The 26,430-nt window shown below is 42.5% G+C and overlaps 1 protein-coding gene across 8 annotated transcripts in view; it reads right to left on the bottom strand.

Moving 5' to 3' along the window:
• Positions 1-26,430, bottom strand: part of svild (supervillin d) — a 112,849-nt gene that overhangs the window by 32,269 nt on the left and 54,150 nt on the right. For 4 of the 8 annotated variants that reach the window (XM_021565408.3, XM_036946612.2, XM_090202402.1 and 1 more), the window contains 4 exons: positions 13,016-13,130; positions 9,937-10,254; positions 9,215-9,462; positions 8,756-8,885 (listed from right to left, as the gene is read on the bottom strand). In XM_021565408.3, coding sequence (XP_021421083.3) covers positions 8,756-8,885; positions 9,215-9,462; positions 9,937-10,254; positions 13,016-13,130 — 811 coding nt within the window. The remainder of the gene's footprint in view (positions 1-8,755; positions 8,886-9,214; positions 9,463-9,936; positions 10,255-13,015; positions 13,131-26,430) is intronic. The other 4 variants (XM_090202403.1, XM_090202404.1, XM_090202405.1 and 1 more) reach the window with 1 other exon arrangement.

Here is a 26,430-nt window from a genome sequence, read left to right as displayed (position 1 = left end):
TCAGCAGAAGGCATAGTACCTTAGGATTGCATAAATAGAGGTATCCTGAATACTATACAAGGCCAGGCACCACACAGTTACAGATCACGTTATACACACATACACAGTTGAAGTCGGAAGTTTACATACACTTTAGCCAAATACATTTAAACTCAGTTTTTCACAATTCCTGACATATAATCACAGTAAATATTCCCTGTCTTAGGTCAGTTAGAATTACCACTTTATTTTAAGAATGTGAAATGTCAGAATAATAGGAGAGAGAATTATTTATTTCAGCTTTTATTTCTTTCATCACATTCCCAGTCGGTCAGAAGTTTACATACACTCAATTAGTATTTGGTAGCATTGCCTTTAAATTGTTTAACTTGGGTCAAACGTTTCGGGTAGCCTTCCCACAATAAGTTGGGTAAAAGTTGGCCTATTCCTCCTGACAGAGCTGGTGTAACCGAGTCAGGTTTGTATGCCTCCTTGCTCACACACGCTTTTTCAGTTCTGCCCACACATTTTCTATAGGATTGAGGTCAGGGCTTTGTGACGGCCACTCCAATACCTTGACTGTTGTCCTCAAGCCATTTTGCCACAACTTTGGAAGTATGCTTGGGGTCATTGTCCATTTGGAAGACCCATTTGCGACCAAGCTTTACATTTCTGACTGATGTCTTGAGATGTTGCTTCAGTAAATCCTCATAATTTTCCATTCTCAAGATGCCATCTATTTTGTGAAGTGTACCAGTCTCTACTGCAGCAAAGCACCCCCACAACATGATGCTGCCACCCCTGTGCTTCACGGTTGGGTCGGTATTCTTCAGTTTGCAAGCCTCCCCCTTTTTCCTCCAAACATAATGATGGTTATTATGGTCAAACAGTTCTATTTTTGTTTCATCAGACCAGATAACATTTCTCCAAAAAGTACGATCTTTGTCCCCATGTGGAGTTGCAAACCGTAGTCTGGCTTTTTTTATGGCGGTTTTGGAGCAGTGGCTTCTTCCTTGCTGAGCGGCCTTTCAGGTAATGTCGATATAGGATTTGTTTTACTGTGGATATAGATACTTTTGTACCCATTTCCTACAGCATCTTCACAAGGTCCTTTGCTGTTGTTCTGGGATTGACTTGCACTTTTCGCAAAACAAAGTACATTCACAGTTCCAATCCTGATTTGTTGGTCATTACTGAGACGTGGTTAAATAAGAGTGTTTTGAACACTGATGTTAACCTTTCTGCTTATAACATTTTTCGGCAAGACAGATCTTCCAAAGGCGGTGGAGTGGCAATGTTTACCAAGGAACACCTTCAGTGCTCGGTTGTCTCCACCAAGTCTGTCCTCAAAGAATTTGATTTGCTGGTTTTACACATTAAACTTTCAAACAACTCTTCGTTAACTCTTGCTGGGTGTTATCGGCCACCATCAGCACCGGCCTGTGCCCTAAATGACCTAAGCGCTCTCCTGGCCCCTTAAACTAAGTCTGAATTTGTCCTGCAATGGGACTCCCTAAATCTGTGTCAGATTATTACCAATCCCACAAGGTAGGACTCCAAACAACCAGAAAAGGATACTCTCCTTGATGTTATCATTACAAATAATCCTGATAGGTATCAGTCTGGTGTTTCTGTAATGACCTTCGTGATCACTGTTTGACAGCTGGTGTTTGTAATGGCAGCTCAGTGAAACGACCTGTCCTGATTTGTCATAGACACTTCCACAGCCTTCATGACCTGGCCCCTGTAAATTGGTATAGAACCTCTGTCAAAGACGATTGGACCTTCTTTTTGATATTTTCAGAGGTATCGTTAACAAATACGCACCCATAAAGAAAATTAGAATTATAAACAGGTTCAGCCCCTGGTTAAACCGTGATCTGGCAGAGTTACTCCACTTCAAGAATTCCATTTGGCAAATCGCTCGGCACAAGCATACTCAGGCTGACTGGCTCTCATTCAGCAAATTAAAAATAAGTGCACTCAGGCTATCTGGAAGGCCAAAGTTAGTTACTTTAAGGAGCAGTTCTCCCTCTGTGGGTCTAAACCCAAGAATTTCTGGAAAACGGTTAAAGACCTGGAGAATAAACCCTCCTCCTCACAGCTGCCCATGTCCCTTAATGTTGATGATGTGGTTGTTACTGACAAGGAGCACATGGCTGAACTCTTTAATCAGCACTTCATTAAGTCAGGATTCCTATTTGACTCTGCCATGCCTCGTTGTCTGTCCAACATTTCCTAAACACTCCCACCCCTTCTAAAGCGACTATCCCCAATGCTCCTCCCTCTTATTCCCCTTCCCAGCTACAAAGTTTCTCACTGAGTCCGAGGTGCTAGAGCTCTTTAAACTTAGATGGCTAATAGAGCCTGAAACCAGTGCTGGTGTAGGCCAAGATCAGCATTTCTGTGTAACAGTATCTACTAAATCAGAGAGAAATAGGTGAAGCATGAATATGTTAGCTAGTTAGCTACATAAAAGGGGAATGTACCACCGTATAGGGCCCCCTGGGAAACGATGACAAACACTTTGGTTCCTACCTTTTCACAATAATTTCTCCCTGACTTGTTAATTTGTCATCATGTCAAACAACAATGTACTCAAAGTGCTGCCCACTATATTGTAACTATTGAACTACAATATTCATTCTATTTCCATGATTCCAACAGTACACCAATAAACTACGCCTATATATTTTGCCCATTTCATGCAGCTCTAAGTGGCACTGAGGAAATTATAACAAAAGCGTAGGAAATGTATAAAAGTGAGGAAAAATGTTTGGGGTTGAAGTTGGATTGAACGGTATAAAAACAAATCAGAATGGAGAAATACCCATTGAAATCATGTGTGTGTTGCCACCCTAGAAATTGTATAATTCAAAGACTTACTGTCAACATACCTTCAAAAGTTAAACAAATCTTGTGAAATGTTATTTTGGCCATATTGCCCAACACTACACACACACACACTCAAATAATAGTGAAGACATCAAAACTATGAAATAACACATATGGAATCATGTAGTAACCAAAAAAAGTGTTAAACAAAATATATAATAGATTCTTCAAAGTAGCCACCCTTTGCCTTGATGACAGCTTTGTAAACTCGTGGCATTCTCTCAACCAGCACTCCGTCACTCTCCTTTGTTAAATAGCCTCATGGTGTGTTGGGTCATTGTCCTATTGAAAAACCAATGATAGTCGCACTACGCGCAAACCAGCCAGCCATGCTGGTTAAAGTAGCCACTTGAATTCTAAATACATCACTGACAGTGTTACCAGCAAAGCACCCCCACACCACCTCCTCCATGCTTCACGGTGGGAACCATACATGCGGAGATCATCCATTAATCTATTCTGCATCTCACAAAGACACGGCGATTGGTACCAAAAAATCTCCAATTTGGTCTCATCAGACCAAACAATAGAAATCCACCAGTCTAATGTCCATTACTCGTGTTTCCTGGCCCAAGCAAGTCTCTTCTTATAATTGGTGTCATTTAGTAGTGGTTTCTATGCAGCAATTCGACCATGAAGGACTGATTCACAGTCTCCTCTGAACAGTTGATGTCGAGATGTGTCTGTTACTTGAGCTCTGTGAAGCATTTATTTGGGCAGAAATTTCAAAGGCTGGTAACTCTAATGAACTTATCCTCTGCAGCAGAAGTTACTATGGGTCTTCCTTTCCTACGGCAGTCCTCATGAGAGCCAGCTTCATCAAATCAAAGTTTATTTATCACGTTCGCCGAATACAACAGGTGTAGACCTTACAGTGAAATGCTTACTTATAGGCTCTAACTAATAGTGCAAAAAAAGGTATTAGGTGAACAATAGGTAAGTAAAGAAATAAAAACCATAAAAAGACAGTGAAAAATAACAGTAGCATAGCGCTTGATGGTTTTCGCAACTGCACTTGAAGAAACTTTCAAAGTTCTTGAGATTTTCCAGGTTGACTGACCTTCATGTCAAATAGGGCTATCGTCTGTATACCAACCCTACCTTGTCACAACACAACTGATTAGCTCAAACGCATTGAGGAAATAAATTACACAAATTAACTTTTAACAAGGCACACCTGTTAATTGAAATGCATTACCGTTGACTACCTCATGAAGCTGGTTGAGAGAATGCCAAGATTGTGCAAAGCTGACAAAGGCAAAGGGTGGCTACTTTGAAGAATCTCAAATATATTTTGATTTGTTTTTTTGCTTACTACATGATTCCATATGTGTTATTTCATAGTTTTGATGTCTTCAATATTATTCTACAATGTAGAAAATTATTTTAAAAAATAAAGAAAAAACCCTGGAATGAGTAAGTGTATCCAAACTTTTGACTGGTACTGTACATACAAGCTTGCGCACACACTAGGTGTACACACACACACGCAAACACAAGCACGTGCCCACACAGACTCCTAGTAACTCACCTGATTACTACTGACTTGTCAGTGTGTACGGTTGACAGAACAGGCATGGTATCATACAGAGATGAGGAAAGGGTCTTGAGGTGGAAGCAGGGGAGGAAGAGAGGAGAGAAGGGGGTGGGGGGTGGGTCATCCTTAATATCCGGCGAGACCACAGCTGGAGTGGGAGGAAATTGGGTTTTGAGACCGTGCAGAGAAGCAACAGGAGTCATTCCCAACCTATGAGGGAATGCAAGAAGAGCGAGGGGAAAAGAGAGAGGGAGGTGAAAAGGTGGACCTATTCAGTGAGAAGAGGGGGATACATAATTAGATGGTGCCCATCCTTCCCATTTGGGATTGAGGCCTGTAGGCTTTGGTAACACTTTAGTAAGCCTGCAGGTATAATGCTTAATAAACTTGTTATAAGTACGTACGCATGTTATAAGTACGTACGCATAATAAGTCCCTATCTATCAGCATTTCAGACTCTAAATGTGTGGCATTTAGTCAGGATCAGTATGAGATAAGAGGCTTGTGCATGCTCATGACAGTACTACAATGCATTATAACGGCATAATAATGCATAATACCTGTAGGCTTTAAGTAGATGGTTACCCAGGTTCTCCTAACGAATATAGCAGAATCTACAAGACAGACTCGACCCTTTCCCCTTGCAGACCGAGCATATGGCTCTCGTCTTTCATCTCCACAGACGAGACTGTTTCTGCTATTTTGATTCAGAGGAACAGACATCCAAGCAATCCCAAGCCCGGGCAGGTGGGAGTGGGGTGGGTTGCACACATCGCTGTGGTGAGCTCACTGTTATGGCACTGGAGGCAGCACTGTGAGTACTAAATGGCATTACATTTATTTTTTCCACTCTAAGGATGTTATAGATGGGTTACCTGACGTCGTCACGAAAACGATGCACTCACTTCAAAGGGGCAGAAGCTGTGTGTTATGATTCTGGATGGCCAGCTAGCAACAAGGACAAAAAACTGCCATTTGGTGAATAGAAAGTGGGTTGTTTCAATTCTTTTGATCTTGTTTGTGATTCCATGTCTATGCTAATATGGCTACAATTTGCTAGCTAGCTAAACTAACGCTGTAACGTTATGAGAGAAAAGTGCTCAATGTGGAAATGTATTTATGTTTTCAATAAAAATTGGAGACAAAATATAGTTGACATGTTATCAACAATCTAAGCCAATCCCATCTGTTTTGCCCCAAAGTTGTGCACGCATCAGTTTGGTTGCTAAACAACCAATCCGTCTAACATTATAGCCTAGTCGACAGATGTCAGGCAGACCTCCAGTTACTGGCGAGAGGGGAAACTTGTACAGGTTTACTGCAGGTTGGGGGAGGTGAGAATGAATTTCTTTTTTCAAGGATAAAAGTATTCGCCAGTGTTTCTCCTAGCTAAATTATTTTCCAGGCGGGGCACCGCAAAGCCACCATAAAATGATCCAGGTCCACTTTAAAGTAACATTTCAATGTAACCAATTTAGGTCAAATTTTTTCAGGTAGAGGGGAACATAACAAGTCTGGAGTACCCATCTTATCTACACAAAAGTATTCGGGAACACTGAACATTTCAAAGCTCTGGTCAAGTATGAACCCAGCAACAAGTCACATTGGAATTCAAGATGAGAACTAGCATTTTCGCTACAAAAGATTACTCCACTGAATGACAGTAGAACTTTGCATGTCGAGTACACTAACAAGAGACAGCCACATACAAATCAGTGTCACTCATACACTCCAACAAATGTTTTTTTCAATAGCATTTAAAAAATTTGAAATAAAAAAAATAACACCAGAGTGGAAAATGTTGCGCTAGCAGGAAACATCTGTAGCTTGTGAGAGAAGGTGGCGGTGGTGTATGTTCCATGCCCCATTCTCCTGATGACGGCGAAGGATAAACAACATCTGTAGCTTGTGAGAGAAGGTGGCGGTGGTGTATGTTCCATGCCCCATTCTCCTGATGACGGCGAAGGAGAAACAACATCTGCAGCTTGTGAGAGAAGGTGGCGGTGGTGTATGTTCCATGCCCCATTCTCCTGATGACGGCGAAAGAGAAACAACATCTGTAGCTTGTGAGAGAAGGTGGCGGTGGTGTATGTTCCATGCCCCATTCTCCTGATGACGGCGAAGGAGAAACAACATCTGCAGCTTGTGAGAAGGTGGCGGTGGTGTATGTTCCATGCCCCATTCTCCTGATGACGGCGAAAGAGAAACAACATCTGTTCCGGCTCGGTTCCTACAGCGACTCAAAGGACAGTTCCTGTTTTTCCTAAACGTGTGCCTGGAAAACTAAGCACTAAGGTGCTACCTCGAATTAAACAAAATTGAGCATCTGGAACTATGATTTTCACCATTATATTCACCCAAGATGAGGGACACAACTTGTGTGCTGGTGAAGTATTTCATTGTTTTGAATCAACTTTATTGATTGAATAGATTTCACTTCCCCCCTCCTAGCTCTGTTGCACCTCACCCCCACTCAATAGTTTTGTTTTTATTGATTTCAATTGACAGTCAAATTTGGTATCAATACCAATGGAAGCCAAACTCTTTCAGGCGGGGGGCAATAGCTAAACTATAATAGGGGAAACACTGGCACCCTCCAGACCTCCACATTCCCATATCAGGGGCACCACCAAACCAGAGCCATAAACACACAACTAGTCAAACTATCCTCCATGTTGGCACCAAATTCTAATTGGCATGCTTACCTCTTACTTGTAGTGTCAACATGGTCGCCATTCACATTCCTAACCTTGGCTCTGGTGGGAGATAGCCTCCTTATAAACTCGTGCTCCCTCTCTCTCTGCAATGCTGACAGCTGCAGCATGATGGGTTCCAGTCCAATTCATGAGTAATGACCTCAGATGGATTAAAGGAAGAAATCCACAGGCATATTTGGAAGCTTTGCATACTTCTTTCCTGGGACGTTTCTGAGCTGTCAGTGAATGCCTCCGATGCAGTTTTTAGGTTAACTGTGGATTTATCCACAAATTACAGACATAAATTGAATAAATAGTCTGGTCTCCCTTGGGAAATAGGTCTTCTGACCTCAATGGAACTACATGGTTAAATAAAGTCGACATAAAAATAGTAAAGGGACCGTCTGTATAAAGGAAGATTACATCATTTCTGGAGCCCAAATGAATGTTTCTGGGATTTGTGTTGAGAATGCTTTGGCTCCCGGTGAACACTTGAGATGGGATTTTCAGGCTAAGAGTGTATTTATAGGGAAGATGACAGCTACTCTCGGATGGAAGCTTCACCATAACCAGTAAACCCATCGAGGTTTGTCTCACGTTGAAGCCTAGAAAGATGTTCCATCCATATGAATAAAGATTACATCATTTCTAGTGTCCTATTGAAATGTTCTGGCGATTTGTGAAGAGTTCCACAAATGCGTGCCACAAACGTTATATAAATGAGTAACATGATGATGCATTCAGAGTTGGAAAACAAAAAGGAGAGGGAGAGCACATTATATGTTGAGTGAGGTAGAGACAGAGATAGATTAGGTAAGGGAGTTTGGCGTGAGTGAAAGAGAGAGATGGAAAAAGAGTATGAATGAGAGAGAGGAAGGAGAGACTGAGCATGTGTTTTTGTATATTTTATATGAGCAGGAAATTACACTTTTGTTTCTGTGTGGGAGAACAAGATAGTATGTGTGTGTGTAGCACAGAAAGGTACTGAGAGAACTTTAATTTCTTATTTCTATTAGTGAGAGACAGGGAGAGTGTGTGTGTGTGTGTGTATGTATGTACATGTAGGACAGAAAGAGAAAAAGACAAATAAAGGGAGAAACAGGAAGTAGACCAGCTCGCGGGAGGAGAGGAGAGCCACAGGAAACACCCTGTACTGCGTGGTATTTTATTTTTACGAGTGCGTCTTTCTCTGGGAGGCTGCATGGCTAGGCCCTGGATTTGGCCCCATTGCCCAACCACTCCCAAATCTCCCTCCCCACATTACATCTCCTCCCCACCCACCCCACCACACTTCCCCCCTTTCCTTCCCCTCCCCTAGCCACACTCACCCTTTCCTCAACCTCCCCCCACCCTACTACACTCTCGTCGTCTTCCTCCTCTTCCCCACCCTACTCTTCTTAGCACAACACACAGGAAGGCGAACTGAATCAGCACATTTCCACCACAAAACCCAGGCCAAGTCAGTCTTTACAGACAGGTCACATTTCCTGGGTCGTGATCACTACCAGAGGCCCAGGCTTCAGAGGACTCCAGTCCTTAACCTTGTCAGACCCAGAGTTTCTCCAACCCTCCAAAGCCCAAATCCAGCCTCATTCCTCACAAACAGCTCCAGTACCCTGTATAGAGTGACTCGGAGGCCCAGACTTACCTTCTTCTTCCAGGCATCTCCAGAGTCCTGGAGCTGGTTGAAACGGTCAGCCAGGGACTTCTGCACCAGATCCTTGGGCTTCTTCAGCTTGGCCTTCCACTCCTCCTCACCACTGCTCAATTCAGCTAGCCTGGGAGAAGGAGAGGAGGGCAGTCAATGCTAGTAGGCCTTACTAGCAAAGAAAATCACATGTAATGTATAGGCTATTTTTCAAACAGAGTAACACACAAAGTGTGAAGGACTACATCTGAATCGCAATAATATATCTTATTTATACAATATCATAGAATATGCATCTTACAGTATGTTTATACAAAATACACTGTAGAGGTAGAAATGCTGTAAATCTACATGTATGAAGTGCGCAGACCTGTATCAGTCATTTGTTTTATGATAGGTAGGCGATGTCTACAAAAGGAAAACGCTTGTGTGCATGCGTTTGAATTTCCCCTACTGCACCTCTCTTTCAGGGATGAACCCACACTGCTGTCCAGACTGCTATCCACATCCTGATCCTCTCCATCTTCCGTGTCCAAAGACGACATCTTCTCCATCTCTTCCTCCCCCAGGCTCTCGTCTGGAGAGGGGGTCCGGCTCTGGAGGTCCTCCGCTGAACTACTGCTACCACCACGCCCACTGCCCCTCTGCATCCGGGGGGTACTGAAACACCCTCCGTCGGGGCTATCGTCCACTATCGTCTCATCTTCCTGAAATAACAACAATAATTATTGATTGGGCTGATCGCTCGTTAAACCATCGACACATGCTAAAAAAAACGCCCGCACAGCTGATCTCAATTGCAACCATCATCCGCCACCGGATTGCAGCTCTATAAAGCGGATGTCGGGGTTATCTTTTAGTCCTGATTGCAACCAACATTTCTCAAGACGTTTTCGCCCTCTGGTGGGTATTATCAACGGAAAAATTTGCTCTAGCAATTTGAACCGACTATGGGCGATGTATCTATTATACAGTCATTCAACTGAAAGAAAGTATTTCACATATTCCAGATGCTCATAGTGGGAAACTAGTGTGGACACTATATTGCATAGGGCCAATTTCCCAAGTACAGATTGAGCCCAGTCTTAGACTAAAACACATGTTCAATGGAGATTATATAGAGATGTGTATACATTCAGATCCTCAAACTGTTTCACATACTAAGAAGTGAGAAAACACACCTCATCCTCCTCTTCCTCCACCTCCTCTGTTTTCTCCTCATCTTCCTCGTCGCTCTCGGGGTGGCTCAGGGTTACGCTGGTTTGTCGGACCACCCCGGTGGTGGGGGTGCTTTCAGGGGTTCCTCCCTCACTGTAGTCCGACTCGACACTAGTGGAACGACTCTTTTTGAGGATGCCCTTGATGCCGCTGCGGGTGCCCGAGTCTTGGCGCTGCAGCAAGACAGGCTGGGAGGGTATAGGGGACTTGTCCTCTTCGTCCTTGCTTCCGGGGTATGGTGTTTGGTCGGAGAGGGGTAGGGGGGAACTGGAGGACGAGAGCTGGACGGGGGGAGGGAGGAACAAGGGAATTATCGAATTATGAATCAGAAAACCTAACTGAAATTACAACATCTAGAGTGTACAATGGTTAGCTAAAGAAATGAAAAACTTTTTTTTTTTTACAAAGTGGGATTCAAATTGATTTTTTTGTCAAGGATCTATACAAAATAAAATGTCAAAGCTGAAGAAAAATGTTAACTTCATTTTTTTATTGAAAATAAAACATTTATATAATCTTGTTTAGATAATTACTCAACCACCTGAGTCAATACATGTTAGAATCACCTTTGGCAGGGATTACAGCTGTCAGTCTTTCTGGGTAAGTCTCAGAGCTTTGAACACCTGGATTGTACAATATTTGCCCATTATTCTTTTAAAAAAATTCCTCAAGCTCTGGCAAGTTGGTTGTTGCCAAAGATTTTCAAGCCAATTTAAGTCCAAACTAACTAGGCCACTCAGGAACATTCAATGTCGTCTTCGTAAGAAACTCCAGTGTATGTTTGGCCTTGTGTTTTAGGTTACTGTCCTGCTGAAAGGTGAATTTATCTTCCAGTGTCTGATGAAAAGTAGACACCAGGATTTCCTAGGATTTTGCCTGTTCTTAGCTCTATTCCATTTCTTTTTATCCTAAAAATCTTCCTACCCACTTGGCATAGATATCAATTCAATGTCTATTCCACGTTGGTTCAACTTAATTTTGTTGAAATGACATAGAAATAATGTTGATTCAACCAGTTTGTGCCCAGTGGGTAATCCTTGCCTAGGACAAGCATACCCATAACATGATGCATGCAATATGAAGAGTGGTACTCAGTGAAGTGTTGGATTTGCCCCAAACGTAACACTTTGTATTCTGGACAAAAAATGTCATTTATTTGCCCATTTCTTTTGCAGTATTACTTTAGTGCCTTATTGCAAACAGGATGCATGTTTTAGAATATTAGTATTGTATTCAGGCTTCCTTCTTTTCACTGTCATTTAAGTTAGTATTGTGAAGTACTACAATGTTGTTGATCCATCCTCAGTTCTCCTATCACAGCCGTTAAACTGTAACGTTTTAAAATCACCATTGGCCTCAAGGCAAAATACCTGAGTGGTTTCCTTCCTTTGTGGCAACTGAGTTAGGAAGTACGCCTGTATCTTTGTAGTGACTGGGTGTATTGATACACCATCCAAAGGGACATCCAATGTCAGTTTTTTGTTAGTTTCCTCTAGACTTGACGCTTGTCATTCAGGCAAAAGAGTTCAATCTTGGTTTTATCAGACTTGTTTCTCATGGTCAGAGTCCTTTGGTGCCTTTTGGCAAACTCCAAGCAGGCTGTCACGTGCCTTTTTACTGAGGAGTGGCTTCCGGCTGGCCTCTCTACCATGAAGGCCTTATTTGTGGAGTGCTGCATAGATGTTTGTCCTTCTGGAAGGTTCTCCCATCTCCACAGAGGAAATCCAGAGCTCTGTCAGAGTGACCATCGGGTTCTTGGTCTCCTCCCTGACCAAGGCCCTTCTCCCCCGATTGCTCAGTTTAGCTGGGCGGCCAGCTCTAGGAAGAGAGTCTTGGTGGTTCCAAACTTCTTCCATTTAAGAATGGAGGCCACTGTGTTCTTGGGGACCTTCAATGCTGCAGACATTTTTTGGTACCGTTCCCCAGATCTGTGCCTCGACACAATCCTGTCTCAGAGCTCTACTGACAATTTCTTCGACCTCATGGCTTGGTTTTTGCTCTGACATGCACTGTCAACTGTGGGACCTTACATAGACAGGTGTGTGCCTTTCCAAATCATGTCCAATCAATTGATTTTACCACAGGTGGACTCCAATCAAGTTGTAGAAACATCTCAAGGATGATCAATGGAAACAGGACGCACCTGAAGCACAATTTCGTGTCTCACATCAAAGGGTCTGAAAATGTATGTAAATAAGGCATCTGTTTTTTATATTTTTATAAATTTGCAAAAGCTTTTTTTGCTTTGTCAGTATGGGGTATTGTGTGTAGATTTGTGAGGATAAAAAAAAAAAGACATTTTAGAATAAGGCTGTAACTTAACAAAAAAAAAAGTCAAGGGGTCTGAATACTTTCCGAAGGCATCGTATATATATATTTATATACACAAAATTAAGTATGGATTTCACATGGCTGGGTAGGGGGGCAGTGGGGAGCCAGGCCCAGCCAATGAAAATGAGTTTTTCCCCAAAAAAGGGCATTAGACAGAAACACTAATTTAGTATTGCTTTCTTTAGTACTATAGCTACTATTCTTTAATATGAATCACTTAGCTTTGGCAACACTGACCTTGTCCTTTATGCCAATTAAAGCATTTTGAATTCGACAGAGAGCGAGAGCGAGATGGGACAAGGAAAAGGAAGTGAAGAAAGGAGGAGGTGGAGAGAAATAAGGAGAGGGGGAATAGAGGAGAGGAATCGAAGGTAGTAATGAACAAAAAGGGGAAAGAATTGCAACAACGATAAAGGTTAACTACAGTGTGACGTTTTTCAACACATCTTCAAAAGCAGACTCCATTGCTAATAAACCTACCCTGGCCTGTAGCTACCATTCACAAGACCTGTATTTTTAGCATGAACACGCTCAATCCATCTTTGTATCACACAACTCAACCCTGAAACACACACAAACCAATTCTCACACATACCTCACAGACTGATCAAGAACACTCATCCCAATTTTAACACACATCCTCATGCATACACCCATACACTGCTCTTATAGCAGACCACACTATCACCCAGATTTTTTAAACAGACTCACCCTCTTCACCTCAAACTCAGTGACCGGTTGTGTGTGGGAGCGCTCCCCTTTCGACCTGCGCTTGTCTGTAGCCTCCTGCATCTCTGAGCCTTTAGACTCTTCCTCCTTGGGAGGGCTGCAGAAAAAGACAGAGAGTGAGAGACAAAGGAAGAGAGCGAGCGAGATAGAGAAATAAATAGGGAGAGAAAGTGTAGGGAGACAGACAATTATGGACAGAGAAAATACAATTGAGGATGGCATTGATAGACGTTGGCTACCAGGACTTTTATTACTGGCACCAACTATCTCCTTTATTATGACACCTTGGCTGGCTGACTGTCGTTTGTGTTTATCATGGGCACTAAATGTACCTTGCCTTCTGATTTGATAGTGGCACTGGCCTCATTCAGGGCTTCTGATAACAGAATCTATGTAAAATATAATCAGTGAGTGAGTGCGTATGTGTCAACAATTCCAATGTATATTCATTAAAATGTGTATTAAATTCAATGAAAAAAACTGTTTAAAAAATAACTCCTAGCACCATAAATGTGGGTAGAACACAGTGTTCTATGTCTATACAGTGCATTCGGGAAAATTATTCAGACCCCTTGACTTTCAACATTTTGTTACGTTACAGCCTTATTCTAAAATGTATTTTAAAAAAAAAGAATGTAAAAAAAAAAAAAAAAAAGTAATCTACACACAATACCCAAATGACAAAGCAATTTTTTGGGGGGGAATAAATATCTTACATAAGTATTCAGACCATTTGCTATGAGACACAAAATTGTGTCCAAGACGAGGCACAGATCTGGGGAAGGGCACCAAAAACAAGACTTCAGCATTGAAGGTCCCCAAGAACACAGTGGCCTCTGTCATTATTAAATGGAAGAAGTTTGGAACAACCAAGACTCTTCCTAGAGCTGGCTGCCAGGCCAAACTAAGCAATCGGGGGAGAAGGGCCTTGGTCAGGGAGGTGACCAAGAACCTGATAGTTACTCTAACAGAGCTCCAGAGTTCCTCTGTGGAGATTGTAAAACTTTCCAGAAGGTAGAGCGCCCAGACAGAAGCCACTCCTCAGTAAGAGACACGACAGCCGGCTTGGAGTTTGCCAAAAGGCACCTAAAGACTCTCAGACCATGAGAAACAATATTCCCTGGTCTGATGAAACCAAGATATAACTGTGAGGTTCTGCATTGGAGATGACCCGATACCAACGGTGTCTGAGCAACCCGTCAAGAGCCTGGGTAGATGGTACAACGAAAGCCTCCGGCATAAAGATCAAGTGCAGCGAGTAAGGCAGGACATCGCCGACGGTCTTGAGAACATCAACAAGACCCTACTGCCTGGGAAGCTCAAGCTTTGGTGCCTACAGTTTGGACTTCTCCCCCGGGTAATGTGGCCACTCACCGTCTATGAGGTCCCAATAACAACAGTGGAGAAGATGGAGCGAACCATTACCTCATACGTGAAGAAATGGCTGGGTGTCTCACGATGCCTGAGTAACATCGGCCTCTATGGCAAAGGGGTCCTTGAACTACCTCTTGCAAGTCTAACGGAGGAGTACAAGTGCTCGAAAGTAAGACTTCAGATGACATTGAAGGACTCCAAAGACCAGACCATTAGCAAGGCTGCACCTCCCCTACAAACTGGAATGAAATGGACATCATCCAAGGCTGTGCAGCAAGCAACATCAGCCCTGAGACTTCAAGACATTGTGGGGAATATCCAGCATGGAAGAGGCGGCTGTGGCCTGGCAGCAAGCAAACCAACGTTCCATAAGGCAACAACATCTGAACGCAGCAAGCTGGTAGTCGAGGAGGTGCGCAGACAGGAGGAGACTGCAAGAAATGCAAAGGGTGTCTCTCTTGCTAAACAAGGGCAATGGACGCAGTGGGAAGGCCTGGAGAGGAGAAAGATCAACTGGAGTGAGCTTTGGCAAATGGAGGCAAGCAACGTCAGCTTCATCATAAGAGCTGTTTATGATGTGCTTCCATCACCAAAAAACCTACATCAATGGTATGGCGAGGACTCGACCTGCCCCCTCTGCCCAGCTCCAGCGACTCTTAGGCATATAATAACAGGTTGCAAGACCAGCCTCTCACAAGGCCGCTACACCCGGAGGCACAATCATGTCCTCAAGAGCCTGGCTGCAGCACTTGAGACCAAGAGGAGTGCAACCAATTCATTACCTCCAAAAACAAGCAATCCCTTCAAAACAACAACATTCATCCGGGAGGGACAGAAAAGGCCCTCCTACGAAGCCAGAAACTGGACACCTAGCCATGGCCCGGGACTGGAAGATGCTTGTCGATATTGGCCAGCAACTAATTTTTCCACCTGAGATTGCTTCTACCAACCTTAGGCCAGACATGGTACTCTGGTCCCCTTCCCGAAAGGCTGTGTACATCATAGAGCTCACAGTCCCGTGGGAAAACTCTGTTGAAGAGGCCTACGAGCGTAAGAAGCTGCGTTACACAGAGTTGGCAGCAGACGCAACTCAGCGTGGCTGGAATGCAAAAGTCTGGCCAGTTGAAGTGTGATGCAGAGGATTCGTGGCTTCTTCCACCATCAGGTTGCTGAAAGAACTTGGAATCCATGGACAGGCTCTGCGGCAGACCGTCAGAGCAGTTTCTCAAGCAGCTGAAAGAGGCAGCCAGTGGATCTGGATCAAACGGAAGGACCCTTGCTGGGCTATTACTTCATGACCCCCCCCCACCTGAGAACCCAATTCAGATCCCTCCAACTTGAGGAGGGCATATGAGGTATGCGGTCAGCTGTAGGGCTGGCTCAGGGAAGAGGACGCCCCTGCCTTGCATAGTCCCATGGGACATCTTAATTGGGCATGGGACACAAGCTAAGGCTTGATCACCCTTTAGCTGGCCACCTTTGATGAGGGTGTTTAGTGATTCAAGGCCGAAACACCCACTGATTCGAAGGCACACTACTGAGGATATGTCCCAAAATTGACATCTTAACCCAGTCTAAGAAATAAACCTCCCATGCCACTCTGTCCACATCACGGCAAATCTCATGTGAGTGCATTCCATCTATTGGCACAATGGACAGTTTTTAACATCTTGTCCCGTGTTTTATGATTCTTTGGCCTGAATGACAAGCGTCACGTCTGGAGGAAACCTGGCACCATCCCTACAATGAAGCATGGTGCTGGCAGCATCATGCTGTGAGGATGTTTTTTAGAGGCAGGGACTGGGAGACTAGTCAGGATCGAGGAAAATATAATTGAACATCTGATCTGCAGAGAAGAATGGGAGAAACTCCCCAAATACAGGTGTGCCAAGTTTGTTGCGTCATACCCAAGAAGACTCAAGGTTGAAGTCGCTGCCAAAGGTGCTTCAACAAAGTACTGAGTAAAGGGTGTGAATACTTATGTAAATGTCATAATTGTTTTTTTTGTTTTTTTAATAAATTGTCAAAAATGTATAAAAACCTTTTTGTCATTATGGGGTATTGTGTGTAGATTAATGAGGAAACAAACAATTTAAGAAATTGTATAATAAAGCTGTAATGTAACAAAATGTGGGAAAAAAGTCAAGGGGTCTGAATACTTTAAGAATGCACTGTAACCTGAAAGTAAATGAAACAAGGTTGTGTGTGGAATTTATAAAGGAATGAATATTAACACATTCCTGACAGCTATAATATTAGTGGCTGGTCTCAGAATGAAACTGAAGACAATCAGTAGAACTGGTCAAATTCCAAAAGGGTAGAGGGGAAGGTACGCGTTGACATGACCCAGTGGTAGACACCTGCAGCCAGATAACACTGCAGCTGATTATACACACACACCATGCATGCACCAAGGTTATTATAGTTTGTGTTTTCACATTCTTTTTATTGCTATTAGTTTTAAGATTTTTATTTGGAATTCAGTTTATTTTCAGAACCACTTTACACATGTTTTATTTATTTTAAGTTTTATATCATATTATATTATTTAGTTTCCGTTTCTGTGTTAAGGACTGAATGTAGCTTATGCGTGGGAGGCTAGGAACAATTTAAGTGTTGTATAGTTTTTTGGGACGTCACTTCTTGCCAGCGATGAATAATGTGATGGGTCAGATAATAGGTTAGATTTAAAGAGACTCAGAACTGGGAAATGTTCTGCCTCCTGGAATTGTGTACATATCCTTGCGACATGGATGAAACATGAGGTGATCGTGGCGGATGAACGGCACGACAATAGGCCTCAGGATCTCATCACGGTATCTCTGTGCATTCAAATTGGAATCAAGAAAATGAAATTGTGTTTGTTGTCCGTAGCTTATGCCTGCCCATACCATAACCCCACCATGGGGCACGCTGTTCAAAACGTTGACGTAAGCAAACCACTCGCCCACACGACGCCATTCACGTGGTCTGCCATCTGCCCCGTACAGTTGATACTGGGATTCCTCCGTGAAGAGCACACTTCTCCAGCGTGCCCGTGGCTATCAGAGGTGAGCATTTGGCAACTGAAGTCGTTTATGACGCATAGCTACAGTCAGGTCTAGACCCTAGTGAGGACGACGAGCACGGAGATAAGCTTCCCCGAGATGGTTTCTGACAGTTTGTGCAGAAACCCTTCGGTTGTGCAAACCCACAGTTTCATCAGCTGTACGGATGGCTGGTCTCAGACTATCCCACAGGTGAAGAAGCCAGATGTCGAAGTCCTGGGCTTGAGTGGTTACACGTGGTCTGCGGTTGAGATATCTGTGGCATTGTGTTGTGTGACAAAACTGCACATTTTAGAGTGGTCTTTTTTTGTCCCCAGCACAAGTTGTGCCTGTGTAATGATCATTATTTTTAATCAGCTTCTTGATATGCCACACCTGTCAGGTGGACCTTGGCAAAAGAGAAATGCTCACTAACAGGGATGTAAACAAATGTGTCAAATTATTTCTTTCTACTTTTAAACTCGGACAAAACAGAGATGCTTGTTCTAGGTCTCAAGAAACAAAGAGATCTTCTGTTGAATCTGACAATCAATCTTAATGGTTGTACAGTCGTCTCAAATAAAACTGTGAAGGACCTCGGCGTTACTCTGGACCCTGATCTCTCTTTTGAAGAACATATCAAGACCATTTCAAGGACAGCTTTTTTCCATCTACGTAACATTGCAAAAATCAGAAACTTTCTGTCCAAAAATGATGCAGAAAAATGAATCCATGCTTTTGTCACTTCTAGGTTAGACTACTGCAATGCTCTACTTTCCGGCTACCCGGATAAAGCGCTAAATAAACTTCAGTTAGTGCTAAATACGGCTGCTAGAATCCTGACTAGAACCAAACAATTTGATCATATTACTCCAGTGCTAGCCTCCCTACACTGGCTTCCTGTCAAGGCAAGGGCTGACTTCAAGGTTTTACTGCTAACCTACAAAGAATTACATGGGCTTGCGCCTACCTATCTCTCTGATTTGGTCCTGCCGTACATACCTACACGTACGCTACGGTCACAAGAAGCAGGCCTCCTAATTGTCCCTAGAATTTCTAAGCGTACAGCTGGAGGCAGGGCTTTCTCCTATAGAGCTCTATTTTTATGGAAAGGTCTGCCTACCCATGTGAGAGACGCAAACTCGGTCTCAACCTTTAAGCCGTTACTGAAGACTCATCTCTTCAGTGGGTCATATGATTGAGTGTAGTCTGGCCCAGGAGTGTGAAGGTGAACGGAAAGGCTCTGGAGCAACGAACCGCCCTTGCCGTCTTTGCCTGGCCAGTTCCCCTCTTTCCACTGGGATTTTCTGCCTCTAACCCCATTACAGGGGCTGAGTCACTGGCTTACTACTAGGGCTCTTTCATACCATCCTTAGGAGGGGTGCGTCACTTGAGTGGGTTGAGTCACTGATGTGATCGTCCTGTCTGGGTTGGCGCCCCCCCTTGGGTTGTGCCGTGGCGGAGATCTTTGTGGGCTATACTCGGCCTTGTCTCAGGATGGTAAGTTGGTGGTTGAAGATATCCCTCTAGTGGTGTGGGGGCTGTGCTTTGGCAAAGTGGGTGGGGTTATATCCTTCCTGTTTGGCCCTGTCCGGGGGTGTCATCGGATGAGGCCACAGTGTCTCCTGACCCCTCCTTTCTCAGCCTACAGTATTTATGCTGCAGTAGTTTATGTGTCGGGGGGCTAGGGTCAGATTATTATATCTGGAGTACTTCTCCTGTCCTATCCCATCCGGTGTCCTGTGTGAATTTAAGTATGCTCTCTCTAATTCTCTCTTTCTTTCTTTCTCTCTCTCTCGGAGGACCTGAGCCCTAGGACCATGCCTCAGGACTACCTGACATGATGACTCCTTGCTGTTCCCAGTCCACCTGGCCGTGCTGCTGCTCCAGTTTCAACTGTTCTGCCTGTGATTATTATTATTTGACCATGCGGAACGGAATTTAAAATTATAAATTAAAGACAGCACAGTAAACGTTGGGATTGTAGCTACATTGTACATCTACAGTGATTTGACCGGTGGGTGAAAGACTAAATGAGTTGACTATGTCGTGCTTTGTTAGTGTATATTTCTCAGTAGATAATTACACGGCACTCGCTGTATTTGTCGGCTGTTGGCATACGCGGTCCAAATTTCAAGCCATGTTTGTAGCTACCGAGGCAAATACAATGAAGATGAATGACGGCTGCCATTTGGTCAGAATGCTGATGAATTGTTCAGGAATCACTTTGGAAATTATATATATATATATTATTTATATTTTTTAAGGAATCATGTATTTTTTGTGTGAAATGTATGTATTTATTTTAGAACTGTAGTTACTTTCGAAAAAAAAAAAATGAAACACACCCGAAACTAAACAAATTAGAATCTTGGCCTTACATGATCTTGAATTGATTCTGAATGGTCAAAAAATATGACTATATAAATGATAAGGGAATAAGGTCAACTACAGCCCAATAAAAATGGTAAAAAAGGTTTATTTGGCTACATCTACACTTGCAGCCCAATTCTGATTATGGGCAAAAGAGCTGATGTGATTGGAAAAAGCATCAGTATTGGGCTGCCTGAGTAAATGCTGCCATAGGGACTAGAAGTCGACCGATTATGATTTTTCAACACCGATACCGATTATTGGAGGACCAAAAAAGCCGATACCGATTAAATCGGACGATTTTTTAAATAATGACAATTACAACAATACTGAATGAACACTTATTGTAACTTAATATAATACATCAATAAAATCAATTTAGCCTCAAGTAAATAATGAAACGTTCAATTTGGTTTAAATAATGCAAAAACAAAGTGTTGGAGAAGAAAGTAAAAGTGCAATATGTGCTATGTAAGAAAGCTAACGTTTCAGTTCCTTGCTCAGAACATGAGAACATATGAAAGCTGGTGGTTCCTTTTGACATGAGTCTTCAATATTCCCTGGTAAGAAGTTTTAGGTTGTAGTTATTTTAGGACTTTTTCCCTCTATACCATTTGTATTTCATTAACCTTTGACTATTGGATGTTCTTATAGGCACTTTAGTATTGCAGTATAGCTTCCGTCCCTCTCCTCGCTCCTCCCTGGGCTCAAACCAGCAACAGCCACCATAGAAGCAGCGTTATCCATGCAGAGCAAGGGGAACAACTACTAGAAGGCTCAGAGCAAGTGACTTTTGAAACGCATTGACCGCGCGCTAACAAGCTAGCCATTTCACTTCGGTTACACCAGCCTCATCTCGGGAGTTGATAGGCTTGAAGTCATAAACAGCGCAATGCTTGACGCACAATAAAGAGCTGCTGGCAAAATGCACGAAAGTGCTGTTTGAATGAATATTTACGCGCCTGCTTCTGCCTACCACCGCTCAGTTAGGTACTTAAGATACTTGTATGCTCAGTCAGACTATATGCAACACAGGACACGCTAGATAATATCTAGTAATATCATCAACCATGTGTAGTTAACTAGTGATTATGATTGATTGTTTTTTATAAGATAAGTTTAATGCTAGCTAGCAACTTACCTTGGCTTACTGCATTCGCGTAACAGGCAGGCTCTTTGTGGAGTGCAACGAGAGAGAGGCAGGTCGTTATTGCGCTGGACTAGTTAACTATAAGGTTGCAAGATTGGATCCCCCGAGCTGACATGGTGAAAATCTGTCGTTCTGCCCCTGGACAAGGCAGTTAACCCACCGTTCCTAGGCCGTCATTGAAAATAAGAATGTGTTCTTCACTGACTTGCCTAGTTAAATAAAGGTATAAAAAAATCTAAAATCGGCAAATCGGCGCCCAAAAATACAGATTTCCGATTGTTATGAAAACTTGAAATCGGCCCTAATTAATCGGCCATTCCGATTAATAGGTCGACCTCTAATAGGGACCCACGTTGTAGCCCACATGGGTTTGTCCATGTCTGGCCCAAAAGGTTAACCCAACTAGGTCCCAGTTAAGAAGTCCATTTAGTCTGGATATGAAATGTTGCACTAGATCAGTAGCCTAAATACTTAGTTTTATTTCCACAGCTACCTATGAACAAACCCGGGTCTAACTTTTAAAAAAGCAGAGGAAACTTCTGATCTGCAGACAGACTCCGACACGGCTGAAGAAGAGTCAGGACCTGACAGGGGTAAAACGGTGACAACTTCATTGCTGACATGCACATTTTTGTGATTGTATAAAGTGTGAGGAAACCAATGTGCACATTGGTAATTTTATTTAACTATACCTGTATTCAGAGTTCCTGCATTGTATTTGATCTGAGCATGTGCTATAAATAAACATTAATTTATTTTACAAAGAACTGCTTTTGTCATCTCTTAAGAAAGCTTGCTCGGGCAACAACATCTGCGTCGTGCATGGAGACAGTTTCGTCCCAGGTGGACAGCACAATTGAATAATATATATATATATTTTTTAAATGGTACAGCCTACTTATTGCCCATACAGGTCACAATTCACATCCATTTGGGTAAACACCTGGGACCCATGTAGGTAAGTGTGATTGGCCATTTTCTAGGTCCCTGTTAGGTTTCCCTAATGGGGCCCATATGGAAATGTTGGCTGCAACATGGGGACCAACAGTTTACATGTTTATTTTTTTTGTTCAGTCTGTGTATGTATGTATGTACAGTTGAAGTCGGAAGTTTACATACACTTAGGTTGGAGTCAAAGAAACTCGTTTTTTAACCACTCCACAAAATGTCTTGTTAACAAACTATAGTTTTGGCAAGTCGGTTAGGACATCTACTTTGTGCATGAGACAAGTCATTTTTCTCACAATTCCAGTGGGTCAGAAGTTTACATACACTAAGTTGACTGTGCCTTTAAACAGCTTGGAAAATTCCAGAAAATGATGTCATGGCTTTAGAAGCTTCTGATAGGCTAATTGACATCATTTGAGTCAATTGGAGGTGTACCTGTGGATGTATTTCAAGGCCTAGCTTCAAACTCAGTGCCTCTTTGCTTGACATCATGGGAAAATCAAAAGAACTAAGCCAAGACCTCAGATAAAAATATTGTAGACCTCCACAAGTCTGGTTCATCCTTGGGAGCAATTTCTGAAGGTACCACGTTCATCTGTACAAACAATAGTATGCAAGAATAAACACCATGTGACCACACAGCCATCCTACCGCTCACAAAGGAGACGCGTTCTGTCTTGTAGAGATGAACGTACTGTGATGTGAAAAGTGCAAATCAATCCCAGAACAACAGCAAGGGACCTTGTGAAGATACTGGAGGAAACAGGTACAAAAGTATCTATATCCACAGTAAAACGAGTTCTATATTGACATAACATGAAAGGCCGCTCAGCAAGGAAGAAGCCACTGCTCCAAAACCGCCATAAAAAAAGCCAGACTACGGTTTGTAACTGCACATGGGGACAAAGATCGTACTTTTTGGAGAAATATTCTCTGGTCTGATGAAACAAAAATAGAACTGTTTGGCCATAATGAGCATCGTTATGTTTGGAGGAAAAAGGGAGAAGCTTGCAAGCCGAAGAACACCATCCCAACCCTGAAGCACGGGGGTGGCAGCATCATGTTTTGGGGTGCTTTGCTGCAGGATAGACTGCAGGATAGACTGGTGCACTTCACAAAATAGATGGCCTCATGAGGAAGAAAATTATGCGGCTATATTGAACCAACATCTCAAGACATCAGTCTTGAGTTAAAGCTTGGTTGCAAATGGGTCTTCCAAATGGACAATAACCCCAAGCATACTTCCAAAGTTGTGGCAAAATGGCTTAGGGACAACAAAGTCAAGGTATTGGAGATGCCATTACAAAGCCTTGACCTCAATCCTATAGAAAATCTGTGGGCAGAACTGAAAAAGCATGTGAGAGCAAGGAGGCCTACAAACCTGACTCAGTTACACCAGCTCTGTCAGGAAGAATGGGCCACAATTCACCCAAATTATTGTGGGAAGCTTGTGGAAGGCTACCCGAAACATTTGACCCAAGCTAAACAATTTAAAGGCAATGCTACCAAATACTAATTGAGTGTATGTAAAATTCTGACCCACCTGGAATGTGATGAAAGAAATAAAAGCTGAAATAAATAATTCTCTACTATTATTCTGACATTTCACATTCATAAAATAAAGTGGTGATCCTAACTGACCTAAGACAAGGAATTTTTACTTGGATTAAATGCAAAAATGCAAAAACTGAGTTAAATGCATTTGGCTAAGGTGTATGTAAACTTCCGACTTCAACTGTATGTATGTATATATGTATTAGAGGCCGACTGATTAATCGAAATGGCCAATTAATTAGGGCCGAAAGTTTTCGTAATTAAAAAAAAAAAAAACTTTATTTAACTAGGCAAGTCAGTTAAGAACACATTCTTATTTTCAATGGCGGCCTAGCAACAGTGGGTTAACTGCCTTGTTCAGGGGCAGAACAACAGATTTTCACCTTACAGTTAATTAGTCCAACGCTCTAACCACCTGCCTCTCATTGCACTCCACGAGGAGACTGCCTGTTACGCGAATGCAGTAGAAGCCAAGGTAAGTTGCTAGCTAGCATTAAACTTATCTTATAAAAACAATTAATCATAATCACTACATACACTACTACATAACATGGTTGATGATATTACTCGTTTTTCTCGCATGTCCTGCGTTGCATATAATCGATGCAACGCTGGGGGATGATTTAACAAAAGCGCATTTGCGAAAAAAGCACAATCGTTGGACGACTGTACCTAACCATAAACACCAATGCCTTTCTTAAAATCAATTCACAGAAGTTTATATTTTTAAACCTGCATATTTAGCTAAAAGAAATCCAGGTTAGCAGGCAATATTAACCAGGTGAAATTGTGTCATTTCTCTTGCGTTCATTGTACGCAGAGTCAGGGTATATGCAACAGTTTGGGCAGCCTGGCTCATTGAGAAAACAAATTTGCCAGAATTGTACTTAATTATGACATAACATTGAAGGTTGTGCAATGTAACAAGAATATTTAGACTTAGGGATGCCACCTGTTAGATAAAATACCGAACGGTTCCGTATTTCACTGAAATAACCGCTTTGTTTTCGAAATGATAGTTTCCGGATTCGACCATATTAATGACCAACGGCTCGTATTTCTGTGTGTTATGTTATAATTAAGTCTATGATTTGATAGAACAGTCTGACTGAGTGGTGGTAGGCAGCAGCAGGCTCGTAAGCATTCATTCTAACAGCACTTTTGTGCGTTTTGCCAGCAGCTCTTTGCAAGCACAGCGCTGTTTATGACTTCAAGCCTATCAGCCTAATGGCTGGTGTAACCGATGTGAAATGGCTAGCTAGTTAGCGGGTGTGCGCTAATAGCGTTTCAAACGTCACTCGCTCTGAGACTTGGAGTAGTTATTCCCCTTGCTCTGCAAGGGTCGCGGCTTTTATGGAGCGATGTGTAACGCTGCTTCGAGTGTGGCTGTTGTCGATGTGTTCCTGGTTCGAGCCCAGGTAGGGGTGAGGAGAGGGACGGAAGCTATACTGTTACGCTGGCAATACTAGTGCCTATAAGAACATCCAATAGTCAAAGGTATATGAAATACAAATGCTAGAGAGAGAAATAGTCCTATAAATACTATATTAACTACAACCTAAAACCTCTTACCTTGGAATATTGAATTCTCATGTTAAAAGGAACCACCAGCTTTCATATGTTCTCATGTTCTGAGCAAGGAACTGAAACAGTAGCTTTTTTTACATGGCACATATTGTACTTTTACTTCTCCAACACTTTATTTTTGCATTATTTAAACCACATTGAACATGTTTCATTACATATTTGAGGCTAAATTTATTTTTATTGATGTATTATATTAAGTTAAAATAAGTGTTCATTCAGTATTGTTGTAATTGTCATTATTACAAATACATCTAAAAAAAAAAAAAAAAAAAAGGCATTTTATCGTCCGATTAAATCGGTATCGGCTCTTTTGGTCCTCCAATAATCGGTATCGGTTCTTTTGGTCCTCCAATAATCGGTATCGGCTCTTTTGGTCCTCCAATAATCGGTATCGGCTCTTTTGGTCCTCCAATAAATCGGTATCGGTTTTGGCGTTGAAAAATCATAATCGGTCGACCTCTAATATGTATACACACACCTCTTTATCTATGGTTCTGAACTATTCTCAAAGACGAACACACACCACCACTACACTAGTGTGTCTTCCTGTATGTGGTGCAGGGCCTACAGCCTCAGAGCTCAATACAATATATTATAAAAGATAACCAACTCCCGCATAACCAAATGCACATACGTAAAGTAGATGAGTATGAGCACCCACAGACACACACAAAGTGTTTGCATCTATATACATGTTAGGTACCATTATCTGCATCTATATATCTGTTAGGGACCATTATCTGCTACCACTACAATAGTCTGTGAAACTGGCCTGATGAATGCTGAGTTGCACTGATCAAAAAGCCCTTTGAAATGCTATGCAAGTTCGTCTGGAACTCTGGTTATAAAACAGGGTCCGGATGCACCAGTTGGGTGTAAAAAACGTGGTCTTAAATGCAAGGTCGGGCGCAGCTACGTCAGAATTTACACCTGTTGCACCAACCAAAAATAAGACTAGTTGTAGCTAAGTCCGCCGTAAGCAATGCGCATTCATGAGATTCGGTGCTTCATAATGATGGTTGCTAGGCTATTACCATCTTTACGTCAGCTCTAAACTTTGCGAGGTATGACCCATCACTCCGCAAAGCCCACCACTATGCGTGCATGTTTTCTTAACCACAACTGGATGGATCAGTCAATAATTATTGTGGGAATGAATACCACTGAATGACGAATATATTGGAATAAAGGACACTAACGCCATTGAAGGCATTTGTCATATTGTCGCTTACTGAAACTCCCAAAGCCATCAAACCGTTTTAAAGCAATAGCCGTGTGGGATTAAACTATAATTTCAGCACCGTTATGATTGGGACATCATTATCACGATGCTTTGAGACAATTGTGATTTTTGTTTTCACATAATCTCCGATTGGATATTTGGT

Source organism: Oncorhynchus mykiss, chromosome 16 (genome assembly GCF_057628025.1).
Source record: "Oncorhynchus mykiss isolate SJ-2025 chromosome 16, ASM5762802v1, whole genome shotgun sequence".
NCBI classification, from domain to species: domain Eukaryota; kingdom Metazoa; phylum Chordata; class Actinopteri; order Salmoniformes; family Salmonidae; genus Oncorhynchus; species Oncorhynchus mykiss.
This window is presented reverse-complemented; position numbering and strand designations above follow the sequence as displayed.